Source organism: Rhineura floridana, chromosome 3 (assembly GCF_030035675.1).
Source record: "Rhineura floridana isolate rRhiFlo1 chromosome 3, rRhiFlo1.hap2, whole genome shotgun sequence".
NCBI lineage: Eukaryota > Metazoa > Chordata > Lepidosauria > Squamata > Rhineuridae > Rhineura > Rhineura floridana.
Window position 1 is genome coordinate 197,157,343 of NC_084482.1, and position 26,381 is coordinate 197,183,723.

The 26,381-nt window shown below is 45.1% G+C and overlaps 2 protein-coding genes across 5 annotated transcripts in view; one reads left to right on the top strand and one right to left on the bottom strand.

The window, feature by feature from the left end:
• The window catches only part of LOC133381018 (galectin-1-like), a 149,763-nt gene that overhangs the window by 29,155 nt on the left and 94,227 nt on the right, over positions 1–26,381 (bottom strand). The window lies entirely within an intron of this gene.
• On the top strand, positions 1,594–25,697 carry LOC133381008 (zinc finger protein 420-like). Of its 4 annotated transcripts, none has more exons than XM_061619346.1 (10): positions 1,594–1,709; positions 3,650–3,723; positions 3,889–4,015; positions 6,061–6,174; positions 7,635–7,717; positions 9,111–9,237; positions 9,757–9,867; positions 11,593–11,853; positions 21,090–21,503; positions 23,987–25,697. In XM_061619346.1, exons 2-10 carry the CDS (start codon positions 3,700–3,702, stop codon positions 24,331–24,333), a joined length of 1,608 nt encoding a protein of 535 aa, XP_061475330.1. In that variant the 5' UTR covers positions 1,594–1,709; positions 3,650–3,699; the 3' UTR covers positions 24,334–25,697. The 4 variants fall into 4 exon arrangements, with proteins under 4 accessions (XP_061475330.1, XP_061475331.1, XP_061475332.1 ...); XM_061619347.1 differs by having other exon boundaries at positions 11,596–11,853; XM_061619348.1 differs by lacking the exon at positions 11,593–11,853.

A 26,381-nucleotide genomic window follows, 5' to 3' on the forward strand; every position in this document is an offset into this window, starting at 1 on the left:
GTAGTTTGGGGGTCTTATTAGATCCGCTCCTGTCACTGGAGGCTCAAGTAGCCTCGGTGGCACGGAATGCGTTCTACCAGCTTCGGCTGGTAGCCCAACTACGACCCTATCTGGATAGGGAGAACCTTGCCACAGTTATCCATGCTCTGGTAACCTCTAGATTGGACTACTGTAATGCACTCTACGTAGGGTTACCTCTGAAGACGGTTCGGAAACTTCAGCTGGTGCAGAATGCTGCGGCCAGAGTTCTTACTGGGACAAAAAAATTTGATCATATAACACCTGTCCTGGCCCAGCTGCACTGACTACCAATATGTTTCCCGGCCAGATTCAAACTGTTGGTTCTTACCTATAAAGCCCTTAACGGCATCGGACCGCAATACCTGGCGGAACGCCTCTCCCGCTATGTACCTACCCGGTCGCTGCGCTCGACGTCGAAGGCCCTTCTCTGTGTCCCAACGCATAGGGAGGCACGGAGAACGATAACTAGAGCTAGGGCCTTCTCAGTGGTGGCCCCCGAACTATGGAACGCCCTCCCTGATGAGATACGCCTGGCACCTTCTTTGCTATCTTTTCGGCGCCAGGTAAAGACCTATCTCTTCGCCCAGGCATTTTAAAAATTTTAAAATTTGAATTTAAAATTGAAAAATTTTAATTATGTTTTATTGTGTTTTTGTATTTTAACCTGTTTTATTATGCTGTGCACCGCCCTGGGAGCTTATTGCTATAGGGCGGTCTAAAAATGTAATAAAATAAAATAAATAAATTAAAATTTTGATATTATTTTATAATAATGCATTTTATGTCTGTACCTTAATTTTGTTCCAAAGTGTGATAACTTCAGTTTCATCATTTTAGCTTCTACTGACAGTTCTGGTTTAATTTGTTCTAACACCCAATTATTGGTCTTTTTCGCAGTCCATGGTATGCGCAAAGGTCTCCTCTAACACCACATTTCAAACGAGTTGAGTTTTCTCTTATCTGCTTTTTTCACTGTCCGGCTTTCGCATTCATACATAGAAATCGGGAATACAATGTTCTGAATGATCCTGACTTTGGTGTTCAGTGATACATCTTTGCATTTAAGGACTTTTTCTAGTTCTTTCATAGCATGGATACATTTTAAGGTAGCAGACATATGCGCGGAGGGAGGGAAGAGTGGCGTTAAAGATGGCTAGCTCAAAGGGTATTTGCTATGCTTAAAGAAGGATTGTTCACACGTTACGTTCAAATAATAAATTATGTTAATTAAAGTTTTCATTGTATATGCTGCTGTTGGTCTTTTTGTTGGTGATTACTGAATTCTATTGTATTGGGTTTATTTAATCCGTAAATTGAATCGTACATTTTAACGTCTTGTTATTGATAACATTGATTATTTGCCACCAGTGTAAGCGACTGTAAGGGAAGGCTTGAAATGCGTGAAATAAATAGTGTAGAAGATCAAACTAGCCTGCAAAACAGCAGTTAAAAAAAGAAGTGTTGCAAAATGCAACCTAAACGCCGGGTTCCAATCGATGCGTTCTAAGGGTTAAAAGCCAAGCGAGTCCTTTCCTAGATAGGCTTGAGTGGTGTTGGGGGGGGGGACTGGAGGAGCGACTGCGGAAATCACTTTTGCTCCGCCCACCGTGGGAAATAATTGTTTGAATTTCCCAGGCGGTGGACGACGTTTTGTTTTGTTTCTTAATGGCGTTTGTGGGAGAAATCTGGTGAGTTAATTTTTTGTCTAAAAAGCTTGTGGGTGAAAGAAGAGATGTAATTCTGGGCGAAAGGGAGGACGACATGAATGGGAAAATTCAGATTCCGCGCCCAGTTTCCTTTAATTTATGGGGCACGGGATGTAAGGCATTGTTAGGGCTAAGGTCAAGAACGTAAGAAGCGCCCTGCCGGATCAGGCCAAAGGCTCATCTCGTTCAGCATCTTGTTCTCACAATGGCCAGCCAGATGTTTATGAAAAGCCTGAAAACAGGACCTGAGTGCAAAAGCACTGTCCCCACTTGACATTCCCAGTTACGGGTGTTCAGAGGCGAATTGAGGGAGAACGTAGCCAGCGTAGCTAGCAGCGAGTGAAGTAGCCTTTCTCCAGTCCTCTTTTAAAGCCATCCCAGTTGGTGGCCATTGCTACATCTTAGAGCGAATTCCACATGTGCTGCCTGAAGAACTAGTTTCTTTTGTTTGCCCTGAATCTCCCAACATTCAGCTTCACTGGATGGTCCCATGTTCTAAGATTATGAGAGAAAGAGAATCAATTACAATGGAGCCAATTACCTAGAGAGGTAGTGGGCTCTCCAACACTGGAGCATTCAAGAGGTAGCTGGACAGCCACCTGTCGGGAATGCTTTAAGTGGGATTCCTGCATTGAGCAGGGGGTTGGACTCGATGGCCTTATAGGCCCCTTCCAACTCTACTGTTCTATGGTTCTATGTCCTCCTGTCCACTTTCTCCACACCACACATAATTGTACACACCTTTATCATGTCCCCACCCCTTACTTATCATTTTTCTAATTTACACAGCCCTAAAGGTATCTCCTAGGGACATTACTCCACTCTTGGTCATTTTGGTTGTCGTGTCTTTAATCTTTTCCAGCTCTACAATATCCTTTTTGAACATAAGAGGGATATTATAGCATGGAGCGTGCCTGTTCAGTGTTCTGTGCAGTCATGTCACTTTTGCAGGATACTCCATTCCCTTTCCCATCCACTCCTCTTGCCAGACTCCTCCCACCAACACCCAACATTCCGGTCACTGACCATGTTCAGTCCTCATTGGGCTGTTTTGGGGGTTATTGATTTTGCTCTCTTAGCCTCTCCCCCCCCCAGTTGTTTCCTACTTTTCCAAATGTTGCAGTCCCTCTGAGCAGGTTGATAACCTCTCATTTCTCAGTAATCCAGATTTGGCTACATAACTGTTATGGCTCAGCCCTAATACATTAATGTAGCTGGGATTAATTTTTCCTTTTATCTGCCATGATTCTTTTCTTTTTATCACCAGTGCCTCTACTGTTTTGTCAGACCCTGTTCACAGGGTTTGGGCATATTTCCAACTTAACATGATGAGCATTTTGGCTACAAATGTGATAGTAGCAAGACTGCTATAAGACTTGTTTAAAATGTAATGAAAAGTATGTTTTTTAAAAAATGTTGGTGTTCGACTGATATTGGTTAAGGATGGGCTGCAGCTCAGTGGCAGAGCACCTGCTTTGCATGCAGAAGGTCCCAGGTACAACCCCTGGCATCTCTGCAGGTAAGACTGAGAGAGACTTTCTGAAATCCTAGACTAGATGCTGCCAGTCACTGTCAACAGTACTGAGCTAGGCAGATCAATAGTCTTTCTTGGTATAAGACAGCTTCATCTGTTCCCAAATGTGATAAGGAATGGTTTGTGTTTGCTTTTCCCAGCAACCCATAAAAAAGGAGGAAATATTTTGCTTTTGAAATGTTATTTCCTCCCCCTCCCCAATTATTTTATGGCCAAAATCCTTTTAAGGCTGCAGTCCTACGCACGCCTAACACAGGAATAAGCTCCATTGAACACAGTGGGATTTCCCCTCCTGTGTATCATAGGATTGCAAAACCCTTTCAAGGGATCACATCTGGAGACGTGATTCTTTTTCTGATGCCATCCTCTTTTGACTTTGTCCCCACAGGTTGTGGCACATTTGAGCCTCGATCATCCTTTCCTCCTGAAGGAAGAGAGATGGCTGCAGCACAATTAGCTCAGGTACATGGGAAGATTAAGGAGAACAGCGGGTATGGACTTTCTGTGTCATGTTCAGCCGGTTGTCCAGAGGAGCGTTTATCGTGCAGAAAGCAACCTTTTCCTTTACATCAATTAAGTCAGCTTGCCTGTTTTTGTATTTCCTTGTTCTTGTTTTTTTCCTTTCAGATGACTGTGGATTTTGAAGATGTTGCTGTTTATTTCACCAAAAGGCAGTGGGCTCTTCTGGATCCTCATCAAAAATCTTTGTATAGTGATGTCATGGAGGAGAATTACAGCAATGTGGCTTTTCTGAGTAAGTGCTTTTCATTGTCATTTGGTTGGGGCAGACCCGCTCTGAAGTTGCCTCGTCCATCTTACCCAAATGCTTTGATACTGCGAGCACCTCTCTCTGTCATGGGAAACTGCCTTCTACCAAGTCGGACAAATGGTCTACCTAGCCTAGCATTGTCTGTTCTGACTGATGGAGACCCAAGCAGATGTCTTACACATCACCTGCTACTTAGCCATTTAACTGGAGATGCCGAGGACTGAACATAGGACCTTCAGCATGCGAAGTACAGTAATGCCTGAGTTAACAAAGTAGATGCGTTCCTGGACATTACTTCATTAACAGAAACTTTGGTACCAGAGGTAGGAAAAACATGGAAATAACAGAGATAGGTTCCTACACTCGCTCATAGATGGTGGGGGCAGCTTCAACAGTGACTTTAAAGGGTGCCTCCCCGTCCCTGAATTGTATTCCTTTCCCTCCTCTGAATCGTATTGGTTCCTTCCCTCCCCAGCCCTGGGAGAAAGCAAGAGATCTTTTTAATGCAAAGCAAACACACAGGCTTCTGAGTTTCACCCTAGCAAAGCAAAGGCACAGGATTGAAAGTTTATTGATACCAAAGCAGACACAGGTTGGTCAGTTTCACCTTAACTTAAAGGCGCAGGCTTGAAAGTTTATCCATAGCAATGCAAAGCTAGTCAGTTTCACATTTAAAAAAGCCTTCCTGAAAAGGAAGTTGGTTCCTGGAGGATTCCTTAACTGAGGTATTACTGTATGTGCTCTGTCACACAGGCTATTCTGGAAAATCTGTTACAGGAATTTGCCAGATATAAAAAACATAGGAAGAGCTTTGCTGGATCAGACCAAAGACCTATTTAGCCACAGCAGCTAACGAGGTGCCCCAGAGAAGCTCCCGCAAGCAGGACATGAACATGTTGGTTTCCTCCTGCTTGTGTTTCCCAGTGACTGATGGTGCCCCAACTTTCAAATGCCCTCCCTAAGTGAGCACGCCTGGAGCCAACATTACAAGCTTTTTTGCACCAGATAAAGATGTTCCTCTTGGCCCAGCATTTTAGATTGTACATGATTTTTGAAATTTTATTTTATTTGGTTTTTAGCTTCTGGAATATTTATCATGTTATGTTTTGTGACATTTGCTTTTTAAAAAAATTGAATATATATATGTAGTGTGAATTAATTTTATTCAAATTTTTTGTACACCGCTTTGGAATCTTTTGGTGAAGGGCAATTAAGAAATATTTGAAATAGATAAATCCAGAGGCATGACCAAAACGGCCAGCAGCCACTGTGGTTTTCTTGAGGAGCCCGCAGTCACAGTGATGTGGGGAAGAGAATGTTTCAGTACTTTTATTTTTCTGAAGAAAACACACACACTTTCTTAAGTTTATTAGTAACAATGGATGGATGCCAATTGTAAAATACAATATTAGGCAAGGTTGGGATTTTCAGAGTTTTTTTCTTTGTTTACTAAATACAAATAAAATAAAAATGCTAAATTAGGTCTCCCTGTAGGGCATCGGGACATTTTCTGATGCAAACGGAAACATTTCCAGTGCCAAGGAATTACCCTGTGCAATTATACAGAAAAATTATTTGATTCAGATTTTTCCAGAAAGGCAACATTGCTGTGTAGCCATCACTCATTTGCCAGACAATATCACCCCAGCAGCTGTTCCTGTTGTCACCGAATCACTGTTTGCTGCCCACCCACCATGTGTACCCTTAGGGTTCGGGTCAGGTCCTTGAGAACATAGTACCCACTTTGTCTTGTTCTTCTGGTATGGTGCTGGACCCAACCAGATTTTTGCTGAGCTACTCCCTTGATCTCAAGCCATTCCACTGATCGTGCGACCTGAGTCTCCTGTTTTAATTGTTGTATTGCTTTAATTGGATTGTTTTGTTCTGTGTTTTAGTTACGGGTATTTGTATTTTAATGTTTGGTTTTTTATACTTTGTAAACTGCTTAGAAACCTGTTTTGCCATCAAGCCAAATATAATTAATATATAATAACAACAGCAACAATAACAATATTCCTGGCCTCCCCAAGTGGGATCTCCAGTTCTCAAGCCTGATCTGATCTCCCGGCTGGAACGAGAGGAAGAGCCGTGGATTCCGGTTCCCTGCAAGTTGGATGGAGGCAAGACTGTGGACTCTGGAGCAGGTGCGAAATAAGAAAAAAAAAAGCTTACAAAGAAGGTGTTGGGGAGGCCCACCATGCAGGGATGGGGCAAGTCCTTTTCCTTCTTTCTAGTCATGCCTTTTTAAATTCACCTTGGTGCACCAGAGATTAGTAAGTCGAGGCTGTGCTGATGTTCTAGAAGTCGTGTGGTTTCTTCTTTGGCTTAGGGGAACGAGTATCTTGCTTGTTGGACTCATTTGTTTGGGGGCATATTGAGTACTTGCTTTGTAAGCACCTTTTGGCCAGCGTGCCTGTCTCCGGCACATTTCGGTCTAGTTTGCATTGTCTGATCTGTGGCAAGTGTAGTGGGTAAATAAGGGGAGGGAAGAACAATTTCTAACCATGCTTCTTCCAAATGGCATTGCTAAGAGCTTCATTCATTTATTGAACTGCATTGTATTTACATTGCCAGCCTTTTCTCCAAGGAAGTCAAGGCTATGGCTGCGTAAATTCCATAAAGCACATTCCTACCCCTGCAAAGAATCCTGGGAACAATAATTTATCCCTCACAAAGCTCCAGTTACCAGCATCCTTAGTAAGCTCCATTTCTCAGGATTCTTTGCTGGGGGGGGGGCAAGGGGAATGTGCTTTAAGTGTATGGCGTCTACGCAGCCTCTGTACATGGCTCTCTTCTTCCCCCCCCTTTATCTTCATAACAACCCTGTGAGGTGGGCTAGGCTGAGAGTCAGTGAGCTTTGTGGTTGAGTCCTAGTCCAGCACTCTAACCGCTGGTTTTGCTGGTTTCCCCCCTCGCCGCAGTGCTGTTCAGGATGGACAATCCCATCCAGTCAGGAGTGTCCCACGTAGCATGGCGGTGCCACAGAACTTCCCTCCCAATGCTAGTGTTGCTGCCACTTACCTGGGCAGTGCAGGGACACGGGAGGCGGCAGTGGGGTTGGGGCTTGGTGAGTGCACCAGCAGGAGCACCTGATTGGTTCCATTGGAGCACCTGTGCAACCCTGACTTTGCTGCCCTGCACCACTCTTGAACTACCCAGATAAGTGTCAGCAGTGCTGGCATTGGGAGCAGGGGTGCAGTTGTCCAGGGTTGCGGGGGGGTGGGCTATAGTCCCCTTACTTGTTTGGGAGCAGCGTCCCAGCCAATCATCATGAAAGGGGTGCATGTAAGTCACTGAGAAGAGTCTTTGTCCTTGCATGAAAGGAGGTAAGTCAGCCATTGAGAAGACTCATCTCAGTAGCTAACATACAGCCTTCCCTTTCATGCTGATTCACTCCTAGGAGCGTCTGTTGTAATTGAGTGTGGACTCAATGTTGAGAGCAAGCGAGACATGGGAAAGTGGAAAGGGGATGTGGCTATGAAGGGGTCGTGGTGGTGAGGGGGTCAGGTGTGACAATCATGAAGGGACCCTGCACTTTTGAATTTGTTACAAACCACCACCTTTAAGATGGCAGAAATGGGAGTGTTCTTTTTTATACCTGCAGGTGGAAGAGCTGCATCCTGGCCTTGTCCTGGGATGCCCACTCCTCTTGGCGGAAGGGACACAGCGGGGACAGAGCTCAGGCAGGTAAGAAACAACGATCGTGCAGCCATTGGCAGAAATGGATTGTTAAAAGAGCCAGTGTTGTGTAGTAGATAGAATACCCGACTGGGCCAAGGAGACCAGCATTCAGGTCTCTCTTCAGGACTGGGCCGGTTGTTGTCTCATAGGTGTGCCTACCTGATAGGGCCCCTGTGAGGATAATGTCAGAGAGTCCCATGCATGTTACCCTGAGTGACTGAGTGTGGGGGAGAGGGGAGGCACATAAGCTGGCCTGTACCAAGTCAGACTGTTGGTCCGTCCAACTCGCTATTGTCTACAGGCTACTCTGTGCTGAGTGGCAGAAGCGCTCCAGGGTTTCAGAGACAGGCAGTCTCTACCTGGAGATGCTGGGAATTGGACCTGGGACCTTCTGCACGCAAAGCTGATGCTCTGCCACTGAGCTTTAGGGAAGTGTGGGGATACAAATCTGAGCAGAAAATGGGAGAAGGTCCAGCTGAACCCCCATCCCATACAGCCCTCTGTTTTTAGATATGAGAAGTGAGTCCTGTAACAGCATCTTGCGGTGTTGAGTATCCCTGTTCAGGATGCCAGCCAGTCATGCCCTTTATAAGGCTACTCCATTCCATCCCTCCCCCATTTTCCTCCTCATCCCAAAAATCAGTCAGGATGTCAGCCAGCCATGCACTTTGCAAAGCTACTCCATTCCACTTCCTCTCCCCACCAGTCAGTCAGTTAGCATTCTATGGCCATTGACCAAGTGCTGTCATCATTGGGCTGTTTTGGAGCTTTTCCCCTCCTTCGGGTTTTTTCCCCCTTTTTAAAAAATGTACTTCTGAAAATCTTGGGCTTCCACCAAAGCCTGCTGATATCCCCGTCTTGGGCTTGGATGCTGTAATTTTTGCTATGCAAGGACTGGCACTCAGAAAATTAGTTCACTATTAGTATACAAAATTCCATTTTAAAACCTAGGCCATTTTAAAATCCCGTTTTAAAACCTAGGTGAAAACATTCACACCGTTCATTTATTCCACTTTAAACAGTCATGGCTTCCCCCAGAGAATCCTGGAAACAAGTTTGTTGTTTGGTGCCAAGAGTTGTTAGGAAACCCCTGTTCCTCTCATAGAGCTACAATTTCCAGAGTGGTTTAACAGTTAATCCCTCTTCCCAGGGAATTCTAGGAATTGTAGCTCTGTGAGAGGAATAGAGGTCTCCTAACAACTCTCAGCACCCTTTACAAACTATATTTCCCAGGATTCTTTGGGGAAAGCTATGGCTGTTTAAAGTGGAATAATAGTGGAATAAATATATGGTGTGAATGTGATCCTAGATCTGCCACTCTCATATGTGGCTTGGCTAAAAGCTATTTGGGATGGTTTCTAGGAAAGTGAAGAGCTTTTGTTGTTAATCGTTGTTGCAGAGACCGGTGACATTTGAGGATGTGGCTGTGTATTTTTCGGAGTGGGAGTGGGATTTGCTGGATCCAGCTCAAAGAGCCTTGTACAGGGATATCATGCTGGAGAATTATGAAAATGTGGCCTCACTGGGTAAGTACCATTCCCTGCCATTTGTGGAGGAGTTCTTGATATGGAGAAACCTTGGAATAGCCAGATTCCCTCCCCATTTGAATCACACGACTATCATAATAATGTCATTAAAAAATTAATATTTATATCCCCACCCCTATACCCATTGAGCAGCTAGAGTGGCTTAACATCAGAGAGAAAATTAAAACACAGTGTGGGGGGGAATGCAACAAGCAAAGTCAGTCCAAGACAAAACAAATTTAAAGCGATACAGTCTAAAAGCAGCAAAAAAGAAAAACAAAATCAGTAGAAAAACAGTTGCAGAAATTATACATGTAAAAGCCTGACAAAATGAAAATGTTTTCAGTTTTGCCACAACTTGTTTATACCAAAAGTATAGGTTTATACACTTACTGTTCCTCACCCCATGCTTTCAGGCTGGGCTGGACCCTCATAGGTGTAGGCGTGTAGCCCAGTTTGGGAACGAGAAATGATTGCCAAATTCCTCCTTGATCCTCTGTGCCTTTTCTCCTCAAACAGGATGTCCTGTTCTCAAACCCTTCCTGATCTTCAGCTTGGAAGAAGGGGAAGAACCTTGCGTGCCAGAGTCACAAGGCAGGGATGCAAAGACAACCTTAGACTCCAGCGTAGGTGGGAGAGATTGCGCAAAGAATCTCACAATAGCGCAAACATGGAATGTGAAGTTCTCTGTATCTGTGCATATTGGGGTGTTGGTGTGGCTGTGGGTCATTCAGATCCAATTTTTCTCTTTACAGATTTGTGTGCGTTTGTCTACATACGAGCACTTTTAAGTTGCCTGCCTCTGATATTTATATCGATGTTTTCCCTCCATGCCAGTGGGTGGTAGTTGACTACGCATTGTTGTGCATAGTCCTCTCCCCTCAGTTACTACTTCTGCACCCTCCATTACCTTTGCTCCCATTTTCCTTACTGGGGATAGGAAGAGTGTGTTTTCTTTTCCTTGGACCTGTGCACACACACTTTTTAAAGGAGTTTTTGCCCCTCCAGAACTGTTCAAACACTAGCTGTCATTTGAGCTAACATGCAGATTTCCCCCCCCTTTTCCTTTCATTCCTGTCTGCTGCATCTTGCTTGAATGTCTCAACGTGTTTTGCAAGATAAATCTGTCCCTGTTTGTCAGCGATAGAAACTCCGTCTCCTGCCTGGCATTCTCTCTAGCTGGTTTGGATTCTTCTTTCGCATTATTTTTTAAAAAGAATAATTCTTTAATTATTTAGGGAGATTGTTCTCCCTTAAGTTTCCTTGTTCTGATCTGGACCGGGGGTCAAAGCAGCTTTTGGGTTTATAGCGGTATCTGGAAAGAGATAAAAATCCACTCTAAAAGTACTATAAGTATGGTGCATCGTTGCGCAAAAGCAGCCTGTGCTATACCAAGAAATTTATTAATTTTGCTGTGTTCAATAACAATTTTCACAAGAGTTTAATATGCAGTAGTAAGCATTGAGTCAGGCATGTCTCCCAGTGTCTTAGCTAGTATTCAAACGTATGTCACATGCATATATACCCACTCTTTAAGAATGGCAGTTCTTCAAATAGACACATGCCAGCATTTTCCAAGGCATCTGCACCATCTCCTTGTCCAGAATGTGCCTTGGCGTCAGTCCCTTTGGTGTAATTGATAGTAATAAAAAGTTAGCTTTTCTTTTGTTTTAAAAAAGCATCACACGTTAAAGAATCGCATTCAAAAGTGTCAGTATATATTGAAGAATACACTGTGGAAAAGAGTGGCAAAACAGAAAATCCGGCATTAAGTCGGGGACAACTCCCAACTAAACAACCAAGCAATTTACGTAATTGCTGGAAAAATGACCAGTTTAAAATGTCACTTTAATGTAGATACATGACTAGGGTGTGAAGGTGTGAAGCCACAGATGTGAACTTACAAGATCTGAACAGGGTGGTTTATAACAAACATTGTTGGAGATTGCTGATACATAAGGTCACCATAAGTCATAATCGACAATAACACACACACACGAATGTGCAAAGAAATGGTTCTTTAATGTAAAAAGGAAGTGTGAACCCTCCTGATCATTGCGCTTTTAAATACTCCCTCACATAAACATTTCTCTGCACTTCAAAGAGAGTAGGCTAAGCCAGATCCCGTCTCCTTCAAATGCTGGATTTCCGCAGACAGGAAGGCTGTGGGGGGGGGGGTTGGGGGGGGAGAGAATCTTTAAGTGTCCCATCTCCCCACCTGTATTGTGCAGTTCTGGGAGAGGACTCTGCCACGTGCTTTATTTCCCACTTTTTGTGTTAACATTCCTTCATGTTCTCAGCTCATAAAATGACTCTGCTTATCCCTTTGTTTGCACTCTCCTCTCTCCGTCCCAGCAGGTGAAAAGAAAAAAAGACACATCTGCCCAGATTGTGGGAACAGTTTTACTGTAATAGCAAGCCTTGTGAGACACCAAAGATCCCACACAGGGGAGAGACCTTATAAATGCCTCGAGTGTGGGAAGGGGTTTCGTGACAAAGGAGGCCTCGTTAAACATCGGAGAATCCACACTGGCAAAAAGCCCCATGAGTGCCAGGAATGTGGCAAAAGATTCACAGAAAGAGATGCTCTTATTCAGCATCGGAAAACCCATCTAGGTGAGGCAATTGTTGTAACTGCGCTCTGGAATGTTATTTATTTATTTATGTGCTTGCTCTGCTGCCATCCCTCCCAGATAAAACATTTAAAAGCAGCAGCAAAAACAACAAAAGCACAGTACAAATGGTGCAAGCAAACAGATTTTATCTCCTGCTGCAATTTATCGTCAAAGCAAAAACTAAACTAAAAGGCCAGGGCAAATGAATAAAAGGTTTTGTTCCTGGACTTCTCTGAGACATATGAAGCCGTCTTTATACTGAATCAGACCACTGGTCAGTATTGTCTACACTGACAGGCAGCAGCTCTCCAGGGTTTCAGACAGGGTTCTCTCCCACTCCTACCCAGAGATACAAGGGATTAAATCTGGGACCTTCTGCATGCAAAGCAGATGCTCTACCACTGGCCCCTTCCCCAAGGATGGGAGTTCCACAAGTGGGATGTCACAAAAGACAACGTTCTGACTTCCCGGAAGGATTGCTCCGCCTGTGGCTGCCTCTGAGATGAGCTCTGTCTCAGAGGAAGATTTTTTCAGTTTAAAATCAGTCAAAAGGGAACTTTGACTGGTATAAATGTTCTCCCAGGCACGGGTGAACCGAAGAGATTATCCACACAAACTTCGTTGGGCTGTCGGTAGCTGGAATTGATCAGGAATTCCCTGGGAAAAGAAGGCATACCTAGCAGCCGAGGACGGAGTTAGGACTTCCAGCAAGCTGGGCTGAAAAAAAGCGAGACTTTTTCTTTTAAACGATCTACAATGGGCGAGCTTTCTTCTGTCTAATCTTACCATTTGGCTTAAATTACTACAGCAAAAGAGATTTGTTTAAGAATCAGCAATCAAGATACCTGGGTGAGTTACATTTCTCTCTTTTATACAAGGAATTAAGGAGGAGGAAAGAAAATGTAAAAAGCTTGGGTTTATAGCAAAAAGCTGACCTGGAATTGAGCATTATAAAGATACAAACGGATGAGGGGCATCTAATCTGAAGAGGAAAATTTGATTTATATGAATATTTGAGAATTATATGTCTGGGACTATATTTTCCGGTCTACTTTTTTTGTGACGAATCAGCTTGTTCCATATGCCACTAATTATTTTGATGCTGTGAACTAAATTTGTTTTGCATTCTGGGACACATAAGAGATAAGGCAGTTTGTGCTGTCTAAGATGATGATGTCAACAGGTTTGGAATATTAACTCCCTTATTGCTGGAAAAAGAAGCAAATTATTCTTTGCTTGGGAATTGTGGCTAATTGTGGCCTCAAGTAACACATCATTGGCTGGCAGCAGTAGCTGGGAGGAACCAGCCACACATATAAAGTCAGAGCACCCTAGCGAGGGAGCCTGCTCCACGAGCTAGAGGGAGCCCCAGCTGACGAAGCGTCAAGGCGAGTTAAGCAGCAAAGCGAGTTCGGCAGCAGGGCGAGGAGGCCAGGGCCCCCTACTCTGCCCGTCTGTTCCCTGACCTCAAGTAAACCACAGTCTCCAACCCATTGACGTAATAAACCTTAAACAAAACTATGCAGGTAAGAAGCCAGCAGGGGTGTGGGAGCTTTCCAGTGTTTTGCACCGCCTGCAGCATGTACGACTATCTGCCTGTTGGACAGAAGTCGTGGGTGTGCTCTCGGTGCAATGAGCTCCTGGCTCTCCGGGAACGACTTCATTTCCTTGAGGCCAAGGTGGCGGACCTGGAAAAGCGGAGAGAGGCAGAGAGGTGTGTGGAGGAGGCCTTCAGGGACGTTATAGCTGTGTCCCACTCCAACGATGATAACTCTCCTGCTATCATGGAGAACGATGGTCTCGGGGAAGGAGAGCATCCAGCTGAGGAAGAGGGAAACGATCCCTTAGAAGGGATCCATTCCTTGGGGGATGAGCAGCTATCCTCCCATGCCGAGGATATATCTCCAGGGGGTGGAGGGATCCTTGTAGTGGGTGATTCGATCATTAGGAACATAGACAGTGGGGTGTCTGATGGGCGTGTAGACCGCAAGGTGTTTTGCCTGCCTGGTGCGAAGGTTGTGGATATCGCCCGTCGTTTAGATAGTTTGGTAGACAGTGCTGGGGAGGAGTCAGTGGTCGTGGTGCACGTTGGCACCAACGACATGGGGAAATGCAGCCGTGAGGTCCTGGAAGCAAAATTTAGGTTGCTAGGTAGGATGCTGAAAGCCAGGACCTCCAAGGTGGCTTTCTCTGAAATGCTACCGGTTCCACGTGCAGGACCAGCCAGACAGGCCCAGCTTCGCAGTCTCAATGCGTGGATGAGACGATGGTGTTGGGTGGAAGGGTTTGGATTTGTTAGGCACTGGGGAACATTTTGGGACAAGCCGGGCCTGTACAAAAGGGACGGGCTCCACTTGAACCAGAATGGAACCAGACTGCTGGCACTTAAAATTAAAAAGGTGGCAGAGCAGCTTTTATACTGACTGAGGGGGGAAACCCGACAGGAGCTGAGAAAGGTCCGGTTCGGAATAAACCTCCCCCCGGGATAAAAACCAAAGAAATGATGAAATTTTAAAAGGGGTAGGCCTAGAAGTAGGCATTGCGAGAGCAGGGGCACAGGATATAAATTCAGAAGAGCAAAATTACCACAGGCCAAACCACAAGTGCCAAAGACACTTGAAGAGAGACACTGCTTACAAGTGCCTGTACGCTAATGCTAGGAGCCTGCGAACCAAGATGGGAGAACTGGAGTGCTTGGTCTTAGAGGAGAGCATTGATATAGTGAGCATAACGGAGACCTGGTGGAATGGAGAAAACTTGTGGGATACGGTTATCCCTGGATATAAACTATATCGGAAGGACAGGGAAGGACGTATTGGTGGCGGAGTCGCTCTATACGTGAAAGAAGGCATTGAATCCAGCAAGCTCGAAACCCCAAAAGTGGCAGACTCCTCCACAGAATCGTTGTGGGTGGTGATACCATGCCCCAGGAGGGACTTAATACTGAGAACGATCTATCATCCCCCTGATCAAAATGCTCAGGGAGACCTGGGGATGAGATATGAAATTGAGGAAGCATCCAAACTAGGAAATGTGGTAGTAATGGGTGACTTCAACTACCCGGACATAGACTGGCTGCATATGTGTTCCAGTCATGACAAAGAAGCAAAGTTTCTAGATATTCTAAATGACTATTCCCTAGACCAGTTGGTCATGGAACTGACCAGAGGGATGGCAACCCTGGACTTAATCCTCAGTGGGGACCGGGACTTGGTGCAAGATGTAAGTGTTGTTGAACCGATTGGGAGCAGTGACCACAGTGCTATTAAATTAAACATGCATGTAACTGGCCAATTGCCAAGAAAATCCAACACGGTCACATTTGACTTCAAAAGAGGAAACTTCACAAAAATGAGGGGATTGGTAAAAAGAAAGCTGAAAAACAAAGTCCAGAGGGTCACATCACTGGAAAATGCTTGGAAGTTGTTTAAAAACACTATATTAGAAGCTCAACTGGAGTGCATTCCGCAGATCAGAAAAGGTACCGCCAGGGCCAAGAAGATGCCAGCATGGTTAACGAGCAAAGTCAAGGAAGCTCTTAGAGGCAAAAAGTCTTCCTTCAAAAAATGGAAGTCTTGTCCGAATGAAGAAAATAAAAAAGAACACAAACTCTGGCAAAAGAAATGCAAGAAGACAATAAGGGATGCTAAAAAAGAATTTGAGGAGCACATTGCTAAGAACATAAAACCCAACAACAAAAAATTCTATAAATACATTCAAAGCAGGAGACCATCTAGGGAGACAATTGGACCCTTGGATGATAAGGGAGTCAAAGGTGTACTAAAGAACGATAAGGAGATTGCAGAGAAGCTAAATGAATTCTTTGCATCTGTCTTCACAGTGGAAGATATAGGGCAGATCCCTGAACCTGAACTAACATTTGCAGGAAGGGATTCTGAGGAACTGAGACAAATAGTGGTAACGAGAGAGGAAGTTCTAGGCTTAATGGACAATATAAAAACTGACAGATCACCGGGCCCGGATGGCATCCACTCGAGAGTTCTCAAAGAACTCAAAGGTGAAATTGCTGATCTGCTAACGAAAATATGTAACTTGTCCCTTGGGTCCTCCTCTGTGCCTGAGGACTGGAAAGTGGCAAATGTAACGCCAATCTTCAAAAAGGGATCCAGAGGGGATCCCGGAAATTACAGACCAGTTAGCTTAACTTCTGTCCCTGGAAAACTGGTAGAAAGTATTATTAAAGCTAGATTAACTAAGCACATAGAAGAACAAGCCTTGCTGAAGCAGAGCCAGCATGGCTTCTGCAAGGTAAAGTCCTGTCTCAGTAACCTATTAGAATTCTTTGAGAGTGTCAACAAGCATATAGATAGAGGTGATCCAGTGGACATAGTGCACTTAGACTTTCAAAAAGCGTTTGACAAGGTACCTCACCAAAGGCTTCTGAGGAAGCTTAGCAGTCATGGAATAACAGGAGAGGTCCTCTTGTGGATAAGGAATTGGTTAAGAAGCAGAAAGCAGAGAGTAGGAATAAACGGACAGTTCTCCCAATGGAGGGCTGTAGAAAGTGGAGTCCCTCAAGGATCGGTATTGGGACCTGTACTTTTCAACTTGTTCATTAATGACCTAGAATTAGGAGTGAGCAGTGAAGTGGCCAAGTTTGCTGACGACACTAAATTGTTCAGGGTTGTTAAAACAAAAAGGGATTGCGAAGAGCTCCAAAAAGACCTCTCCAAACTGAGTGAATGGGAGGAAAAATGGCAAATGCAATTCAATATAAACAAGTGTAAAATTATGCATATTGGAGCAAAAAATCGACCCAGTGTGCGGCAGCTGTGAAAAAGGCAAATTCCATGCTAGCGATAATTAGGAAAGGTATTGAAAATAAAACAGCCGATATCATAATGCCATTGTATAAATCTATGGTGCGACCGCATTTGGAATACTGTGTACAGTTCTGGTCACCTCATCTCAAAAAGGATATTATAGAGTTGGAAAAGGTTCAGAAGAGGGCAACCAGAATGATCAAGGGGATGGAGCGACTCCCTTACGAGGAAAGGTTGCAGCATTTGGGGCTTTTTAGTTTAGAGAAAAGGCGGGTCAGAGGAGACATGATAGAAGTGTATAAAATTATGCATGGCATTGAGAAAGTGGATAGAGAAAAGTTCTTCTCTCTCTCCTAATACTAGAACTCGTGGACATTCAAAGAAGCTGAATGTTGGAAGATTCAGGACAGACAAAAGGAGGTACTTCTTTACTCAAAGCATAGTTAAACTATGGAATTTGCTCCCACAAGATGCAGTAATGGCCACCAGCTTGGATGGCTTTAAAAGAAGATTAGACAAATTCATGGAGGACAGGGCTATCAATGGCTACTAGCCATGATGGCTGTGCTCTGCCACCCTAGTCAGAGGCAGCATGCTTCTGAAAACCAGTTGCCGGAAGCCTCAGGAGGGGAGAGTGTTCTTGCACTTGGGTCCTGCTTGCGGGCTTCCCCCAGGCACCTGGTTGGCCACTGTGAGAACAGGATGCTGGACTAGATGGGCCACTGGCCTGATCCAGCAGGGTCTTCTTATGTTCTTATCATATGGCTGCGGACACATCAGCTGCTTCAAAACAGCCAGACCGATTATTCTGGCTTTGGTTTAAAACGAGTTTAACATGCCTTTGGCCATGGCTGGACATCTCCTTTCCCTGTTGTTGATCTCAGACCTTTTAGGACTGCCCACAGTAAAGCACTGAGCCAATCATCGTCTGGGCCCAACTTACAGCAAAGTGTTTTCATTGGACATGTCATGGAGAGGCAACAAATTGATCTACCAACCAGTTATGATTTCTGTGTGAAGCTGATTTCACAGAAAAAAAGGGTGGAGGTTGATTAGCGTTGTGTGCTAATCAGCATCAGAAAACAGAGGTAGTCAGCACAACTGCATGGGTAGTCTCTACCCTGAATCTGGTCAGGAGGCTCAGCAGAGAGCAAGAAAAGTCACTCCCTCAAGTAGAGGCAAGGGCAGGTTGACAGCACTGGCAGATGAAGCCACTTTGTTGTTGTTGTTCTGTGCCTTCAAGTCGATTACGACATATGGCGACTCTATGAATAGTGACATCCAAACGCTCCAATTATAATAAGTCATTGAAGCCATCCATAGTGAAAGTGAGAAGAAGTACTCTATTGAATAAAGCATTTCAACAACATAAATCCCCTGATGAAAGCCTAGTTCTAAGGCTGAAACACATTGGGTATTTTAAGAAGAATTTTTTCTCTTTTAAAGAAAATAAAGAAATACATCTATACAGTTTGGAACTTCCCTCCTTGACATTCTGGGGACATCCCCTCTCTTTTTTCTATATTAATGAATGTCCACACCCTATATATATATTGATATTAAAATTACTGGACTTAGCTGACTTAGTAGGGATGGATCAATTGACATGTATATTTGGAAAAAAAATGATATATTTCTCAAGGAGCAGAACCTCTCTTTGACTTTTTGCGGATAGAATAAAATGATATGATGTTAAGGAGATTTGATGATTAATTAAGATAACTACTGGAGGAAAGTGATTTTGTAATATATTAAGGGACAGGTTTGTTATATACTATATGCTTATAGCTGATCTGCGACAAATCGGAAGTCAATATTTTTTATTTTTTGTTTTGTTTTGTTTTTTGAAACTTTGAATAAAAATTAATTAAAAAAACAAAACAAAAGACAACGTTCTATCTCTGGTCCCCATCTGCCTTGGTTCAGATTGGGGGCGGGGGGGAGGAGTCAAGCATAGGACTTCTGAGACTGATCTCTGTGGACAGGCAGATTTCATGCAGAAACCAGCAGTCCTTTAGGTGCGGTGTAATATCCTTGCTGAATAGGCAGCTTTACGTGTGTGTGTGTGTATGTACGCATGTGCACATACACGCATGCACACACACAATACAATCCTGTATGGAAATCATTATACTCGGCCTTGTAGCTTTTGGGAACCAGCTTTCCATTTACCAGGTTTAGGGTTAGGGTGCAATCTCTTACCTGCATTCTGAATGGTCCAGTCTTGGTAGCAATGCACCACATGCTGTTTCTGAATGTTTGAATCTGCTTTCTATGAACATTTATACCACTGGCCCTCTAGATGATGTTGGACTCCCATCTCTCATCAGCCGCAGTCAGCATGGCCCATAATGGTCAGGGACTACAAGAGTTCTAGCCTAGCAACACCTGGTTCACCACCCCGGATTTATACAATAGACTTAAAGTGGTTCAGTAGACATTCCTTCTTCCCATGGAATCCTGGGAACAGCAGTTCTGTGAGGAAGTTGGTCGTTTCAACAAGAGAATTCTCTGGGCCATCATAGAATCACAGAATAGTAGAGTTGGAAGGGGTCTATAAGGCCATCAAGTCCAACCCCCTGCTCAATGCAGGAATCCAAATCAAAGCACTCCCGACAGATGGTTGTCCAGCTGCCTCTTGAATGCCTCCAGTGTCGGAGAGCCGGGGGAAGCCATGACAGTTAAATTGATACACTTTTTGTGTTACTCTCTTCTTAGGACAGTGATGGCTGGAAACAGAATCTTTACAGTTATGACTCCAAAGCTCAGGAATTGCCTCCCCAATAAAGTTAGGAAATCAATCCCGGGGAAGCCCTGCTTGATAGGCTAGAGGGTGAAGAGAGATCTGTACCTTGGAGACATTGGGAGGGGCTATAGCCAAGGGGGATGCTTTGTGTACAGGTAGCACCAGATTTAATATCCAGTTAAAAAGACCAGGTAGCAGATGATGGCACTGCCTGCTGTCTCATCATAAGAACATAGAGCCCTGCTGGATCAGGCCAGTGGCCCATCTAGGCCAGCATCCCTATGCCTGTGGAAAGCCCGCAAGCAGGACCTGAGTGCCAAAGCCACTCTTCCCACTTGTGATTCCCAGCAACTGGTGTTCAGAAGCACGCTGTCTCCGACAGTGGAGGGAGAGCAGAGCCATCATGGCTAGGAGCCATCGATAGCCTTACCCTCCATGAATTCACCTCATCTTCTTTTAAAGCCATCCAAGTTGGTGGCCATCCCTGCCTCATGTGGGAGAAAATTCCATAGTTTAACTACATGCTGTATGAAGAAGTCCTTTCTTTCGTCTGTCCTGAATCTTCCAACATGCAGCTTCATTGGATGGCCCCAAGTTCTAATATTATGAGAGAGGAAGCAAAACCTCCCGATCCACTTTCTCCACACCATGCATAATTTTATGCGCTTCTGTCGTGTCACCTCTTAATCACCTTTTCTCTAAACTAAAAAAGTCCCATATATTGTAACCTTTCTTCCTAGGGGAGTTGCCCCTTAGTGCCTGATAGCTGGGACTCAACTAATGTGTTTCTGAGTAATTCTTATGTACCTTAGTGTTGCTTTGCTTTGTTTTCCTACTTTGCCAAAGTGGTGTAGTGGTTAGAGTGTCAGGCTGGGACATCGGAAACCAGGGTTCAAATCCTCACTCAGCTGTGAAGCTGGGTGACGGTGGGCCAGCCACTGTCTCTCAGCCTAACCTACCTTACAAAATTGTTGTAAGAATAAAATGGGGAGAGGCCGAACTATGTATGCCATGTTTGTTGTTGTTAAACGCCTTCAAGTCGACTACAACTTATGGAGACCCTATGAATCAGCGACCTTCAATAGCATCTGTCGTGAACCACCCTATTCAGATCTTGTAAGTTCAGGTCTGTGGCTTCCTTTATGGAATCAATCCATCTCTTGTTTGGTCTTCCTCTTTTTCTACTCCCTTCTGTTTTCCCCAGCATTATTGTTTTTTCTAGCGAAACTTTGTGTCCAAAGTATAATAACCTCAGTTTCATCGTTTTAGCTTCTAGTGATAGTTCTAGTTTAATTTGTTCTAGCACCCTGTCTTTTTTGCAGTCCATGATATCCGCAAAGTTCTCCTCCAGCACCACATTTCAAATGAGTTGATTTTTCTCTTATCCCCTTTTTTCGCTGTCCAATTATCACATCCATACATAGAGATCGCAATAGACTCAGAATCGTAGAGCTGGAAGGGGCCTATAAGGCCACTGAGTCCAACCCCCTGCTCGATGCAGGAATCCAACTTAAAGCATACCTGACAGGTGGCTGTCCAGCTGCCTCCTAAATGCCTCCAGTGTCAAAGAGCCTACCACCTCTCTAGGTAATGGGTACTGTTGTTGTACCACTCCAACAGTTAGGAAGTTTTTCCTTGAGCTTCTTGCAGGAAAGACAGGATGTAAATTTACGGAGGGTAACTCTTTCCTGTTTGGTTTCTTAACAGGTGACATGAGGAAACGATATGTGTGCCTGGAGTGTGAGATGAGCTTTCTCAGCAAAGGAGGGCTTGAGAGACACCAGAGAGTCCACGCGGGAGAAAAGCCCTTTGAGTGCCACGACTGTGGGAAAAGCTTTTACGACAACGGGAGCCTGGTGAGGCACAAGAGGACCCACAAGCAGGATAGGCCATACTCCTGCCTGGAGTGCGGGAAGCGCTTTAACATCAAGTCGAACCTTGCGAGACACCAGATCCTCCACAAAGAAGCCAAGCCCTTCCAGTGTCTTGACTGCGGGAAGCAATTCAGCAGGAAGGGGCGTTTCCTGAAACACGCGGGCGAGAAGCCGTACGAGTGCCCCGTGTGTGGCAACGCATTTTGCGAGAGGGGAAAGATGGTCAGGCATCGGAATCAGCACCCAGGTAAGCAATGATGCAACTGAGGGTGCCGTTTTGAGGGTGGCAAGAAGTACTTTGAAGAAAGCAGACGATTCATTTGGCAGTACTAGGTCACCGATTAATGGTTAGGCCACTGCACAGGCGTCCACAAGAATTGGGGTGGATGGCTGGCAAAGTAAACCTACTGCCCATTTGCTACTGGGCCAAGTTCAAGGTTCTAGTTTTGGCGTACAAAGCCCTATACAGCTCGGGACCAGGATACCTGAAAGACTGTCTTACCTCTTATATACCCAGTCGATCACTGCGCTCTGCAGGTGACGGCCTCCTGCAGATACCATCTTATCAGGAGGTCTGTTCTGCACAATATAGGAAACGGACCTTTAGTGTGGCAGCACCTACCCTGTGGAATTCCCTCCCCTTAAATACTAGACAGGTGCCATCTCTGCTATCTTTTCGGCGCCTTTTGAAGACTTTCCTCTTTCAACAAGCCTTTTAGGTTGAGACCTATTCCAGTCTGCGTCTGTGTTAGAATTGCTTAATATGTTTTTTAATAATGTTTTTAACCCTTTTTTAAAGTTGTTTTTTTAAAAAAAATGTTTTTAACGCTGTTTTGTTTCAATGTATTTTAAGATCTGTTTTTATGATGTTTTAAAGTGTTTTTAGCGCTTTGTTTGCCGCCCTTGGCTCCTGCTGGGAGGAAGGGCGGGATACAAATTAAATAATAAATAAATAAATAAATAAACACACCAGATAAACCAGCTGAAAGGGGGGAACCAGGCTAGTTTCTCACAAATATAGACTACTCTCTATACATTTTGTCTCGTATTGCTAGTTCTACAAATGCTGCAACTTACTCATTTTTTAAAATAAAAGCAGGGAATCTGGGGATTATGGTTTATTTTTTATTATTTATTAAATTTATATCCTGCCCTTTCTCCCAGGAGCCCAGGATTTATCGGGGTTGGGGGGGCAAGTGCCCCCCTTGCCTCTCCCCCCTTCCCGTGCATGCCTTTGGGGCTGCTTGGTTCAAAATCCAACGCCTGGAAAAGTTGGAATTTTGCAAACATTTTGTTTGATGGTGCTGTTAGTGTGCTTGTACAGAATGCAAAAGGACAGGTCCCTACCCCAAGGAGCTTCCAGTCAAAAATTCAATACACGAGGGAAGCGAAGGGAGGCATGAGCGAACACAATATGTGATCCCCCCACCCCTAGATATGCCTCCTTAGGCTTGATTACAGGCCTATAACAGGGTAGAAAAACTGGGGAGGGGTATATGTCACTTCATGAAAAATGCAGGGTTGAGGAGGAATTGTCAGGAGGAGGCTGAGGGTGACCAAGAATGAGAGAAACTAAACTGAAATGATATAGGCAAATATTGGGTATTACGTTGGGGCCAATAGAACCTTTTAACAAGTCTAATTACAGCAAGCAAAGAAGTATACCAGTTGCTAGAAACCGCTGAAGGGGAGAGTGCTCCTTACACACAGGCCCAATGTGTGGGCTTCCCATTGAGGCACCTGGTTGGCCACTATGAGAACAGGATGCTGGACTAGATGGACTTGATCCAGCAGGGCTCTTTTAGGGTGGGAGGGGTGTGGAAAGAAGCAGACCCAGTGGGCCTGATTGAGAGGTCTTAGGAGGCACAGTTTCCTACCTTCGATGGACAGATCCTCATGAGCCACCTGCAAGCATTGGGGAGGAACCGCCTATATTAAATTCTTCATTAATGTAAGTGTATATTATGGAAGGAAAAACTTTCCAGTCGCTTTATTGTGCTCCAAAGGACAGAGTTTATTGGGGGGGGGGAGTGAGATAGCAAAGACCAATGCATTGGGAGAGAAGTTCCATAGAACTAACTCTAAAGAATCACATTTTATGCACAGCTTTTTATAATAATACATACGTCACACATACATTGCACCTTGTGACCCCTCAATGCCAATCCATACCCTGGTACCCTCCCTTAGGGATGGTCTCTGGGCACATGCAGATCTCAGTTGTCCATGTGCCAACATAAAAGAGGAAGGACTGGATGAATTCCAGTCCCTTATGGTGCAATTTCCACAAGGTACAAAGAAGAGATGAGTACATCAATTCTGAAAAGCTTCAAAACCAAACCAAGATTATATGAAACTTCTCAGCAAAACATTCTTGTGTTCTAGTTCCTCTTTTAATACAATGTTGTCCTGACACTGACTTTCAGGAAGCACACCAACCACAAACCACTTTTCTTTGCAGAGAGACAAAACAGTATCCAAAGGCCTATTTCCTCTTTTATGCTGAGAAGTTTGGTTCATCTTTATACAAAACACTGCAACCAACTGATACATTTAATATAATGAAACACAGCACTCAGATTATTGAATATAGGATAGAGGCACTCTGAATGTATAAATCAAAATCAGAAATCAATTTTCACAGTATGCATGAGCGTGTGACGCGCACACATATATCTAGAGAGAGAGAAATAAACTCATGCATATATATTCTGCGCTTTGTTCCAACAGATGACATGAGAGAAAAGTTCTCATGCCCAGAATGCGGGAAGACTTTTAACAAGAAATCCAACATGCGGAGCCACCAGAAAAGCCACACAGCAGAGAGGCCCTTTGAGTGCTATGACTGTGGGAAAAAGTTCAAAAACAAGTGGGACCTTGGAACTCATCAAAACAGCCACCGGGGAGAGAAGCCCCACAAATGCTTCGAGTGTGGGAAGAAGTTTAGCACCAAAACAGTCCTGTATCAACATCACAGGATTCACACTGGGGAGAAACCCTATTCTTGCCCTGAGTGTGGGAGACAGTTCAACCTCAAAGGAAACCTTGATCGACATCGAAGAATCCATGTTGGATAAGACAAGATGGCCATAGAGCAGTGCTACCTTTTGGTCAGAAGCTGTGTCGTAGAAAAGGACAGACTTTTTTTTTACTTTTTAGCTGAATAATTACTTTGAGTGGCGTTGGGAGACCCGTGGCCTTCCAGATGCTGTTGGACTCCCACTCACACTATCCCTGACCATTGACCAGGCCGGCTGGGGCTGATGGGGGCTGTAGTCCATCAACATTTGGAGAGCCACAGGTTCCCTGTGCCTGATTTAGATCAAGGGTCATGAACCTTTTTCAGGCTGAGGGGCACATTCCTTCATGGGCAACTTTTCTACGGCAGGGTATATTTTAGCCACGCAGAAGTCAGAGATTTCTGCACAAATATCTTCTCCACACCTCCCCATCCAAGTAAGCAAGAAGCATTATTACAGTTCAAGGCTGTGTTCCAACCAGACACAAGCGTTTGAGGAGGGCGAAGAGAGGGGTGGACCCTGGGGAAAGTCTGAAGGGCCAGACTGAGAAGCTAGAGGGAGCTAGAGGGAGCCCCAGCTGACGAAGCGTCAAGGCCCCAGCTGACGAAGCGTCAAGGCGAGTTAAGCAGCAGAGCGAAAAGAGGGTAAGTAGCTCCCATTTATTCCATTATTTAATTGAAGTAAAACAGCTCAGAGCAATAAGTAATAAGGGCAGCCCAAGGTCACCCTGAGCTAGGAGCCAAATCCTGAAAGAACCTATATCTTAGGAGACAGATCCTAGGAGAAGGAAGCGTATAGAAAGCTAGTTTTCAACACCACCCTAGCAGGAAAGCTTCAGGGGACACTGTAAACAAGGCTAAATTCCAGTCGGAGAGAAGGGGGAAAAGGAAACTCCACCGATACATACAGGGAGAGAATCAGCTCAGTCCTTGCTAAAAAGGGCAGCTTCAGCCTTCCTGAAACACAACCACAAGCTCTGTTTCCCTAGGTTAAAGAAAGGTCAGGCTGTTCTAGGTGGGAAAACAACAAACAAAAAAGACTTGCCTGGAAGGCGCAGCCACTTGCTTAGATTAAAAGCAGCCAAAAGCTTAAACAGCCCCGCCCCTCGCTCAGGAAGGAAGCCGCCTTCCTGCCTTCAAAGGAAGGAAGCCTGAGTGAATACTAAAGAGTTAAGCCCCAGCTGATAGCCATCAGCCTCAAGTAACACATCATTGGCTGGCAGCAGTAGCTGGGAGGAACCAGCCACACATATAAAGTCAGAGCACCCTAGCGAAGGAGCCTGCTCCACGAGCTAGAGGGAGCCCCAGCTGACGAAACGCCAAGGCGAGTTCGGCAGCAGGGCGAGTTCGGCAGCAGGGCGAGTTCGGCAGCAGGGCGAGTTCGGCAGCAGGGCGAGTTCGGCAGCAGGGCGAGTTCGGCAGCAGGGCGAGTTCCGCAGCAGGGCGAGTTCGGCAGCAGGGCGAGTTCGGCAGCAGGGCGAGTTCGGCAGCAGGGCGAGTTCGGCAGCAGGGCGAGTTCGGCAGCAGGGCGAGTTCGGCAGCAGGGCGAGGAGGCCAGGGCCCCCCACTCTGCCCGTCTGTTCCCTGACCTCAACTAAACCGCAGTCTCCAACCCATTGACGTAATAAACCTTAAACAAAACTATGCAGGTAAGAAGCCAGCAGGGGTGTGGGGGCTTTCCAGTGTTTTGCACCGCCTGCAGCATGTACGACTATCTGCCTGTTGGACAGAAGTCGTGGGTGTGCTCTCGGTGCAATGAGCTCCTGGGTCTCCGGGAACGACTTCATTTCCTTGAGGCCAAGGTGGCGGACCTGGAAAAGCGGAGAGAGGCAGAGAGGTATGTGGAGGAGGCCTTCAGGGACGTTATAGCTGTGTCCCACTCCAACGATGATAGCTCTCCTGCTATCATGGAGAACGATGGTCTCGGGGAAGGAGAGCATCCAGTTGAGGAAGAGGGAAACGATCCCTTAGAAGGGACTCATTCCTTGGGGGATGAGCAGCTATCCTCTCGTGCCGAGGATATATCTCCAGGGGGTGGAGGGATCCTTGTAGTGGGTGATTCGATCATTAGGAACATAGACAGTGGGGTGTGTGATGGGTGTGTAG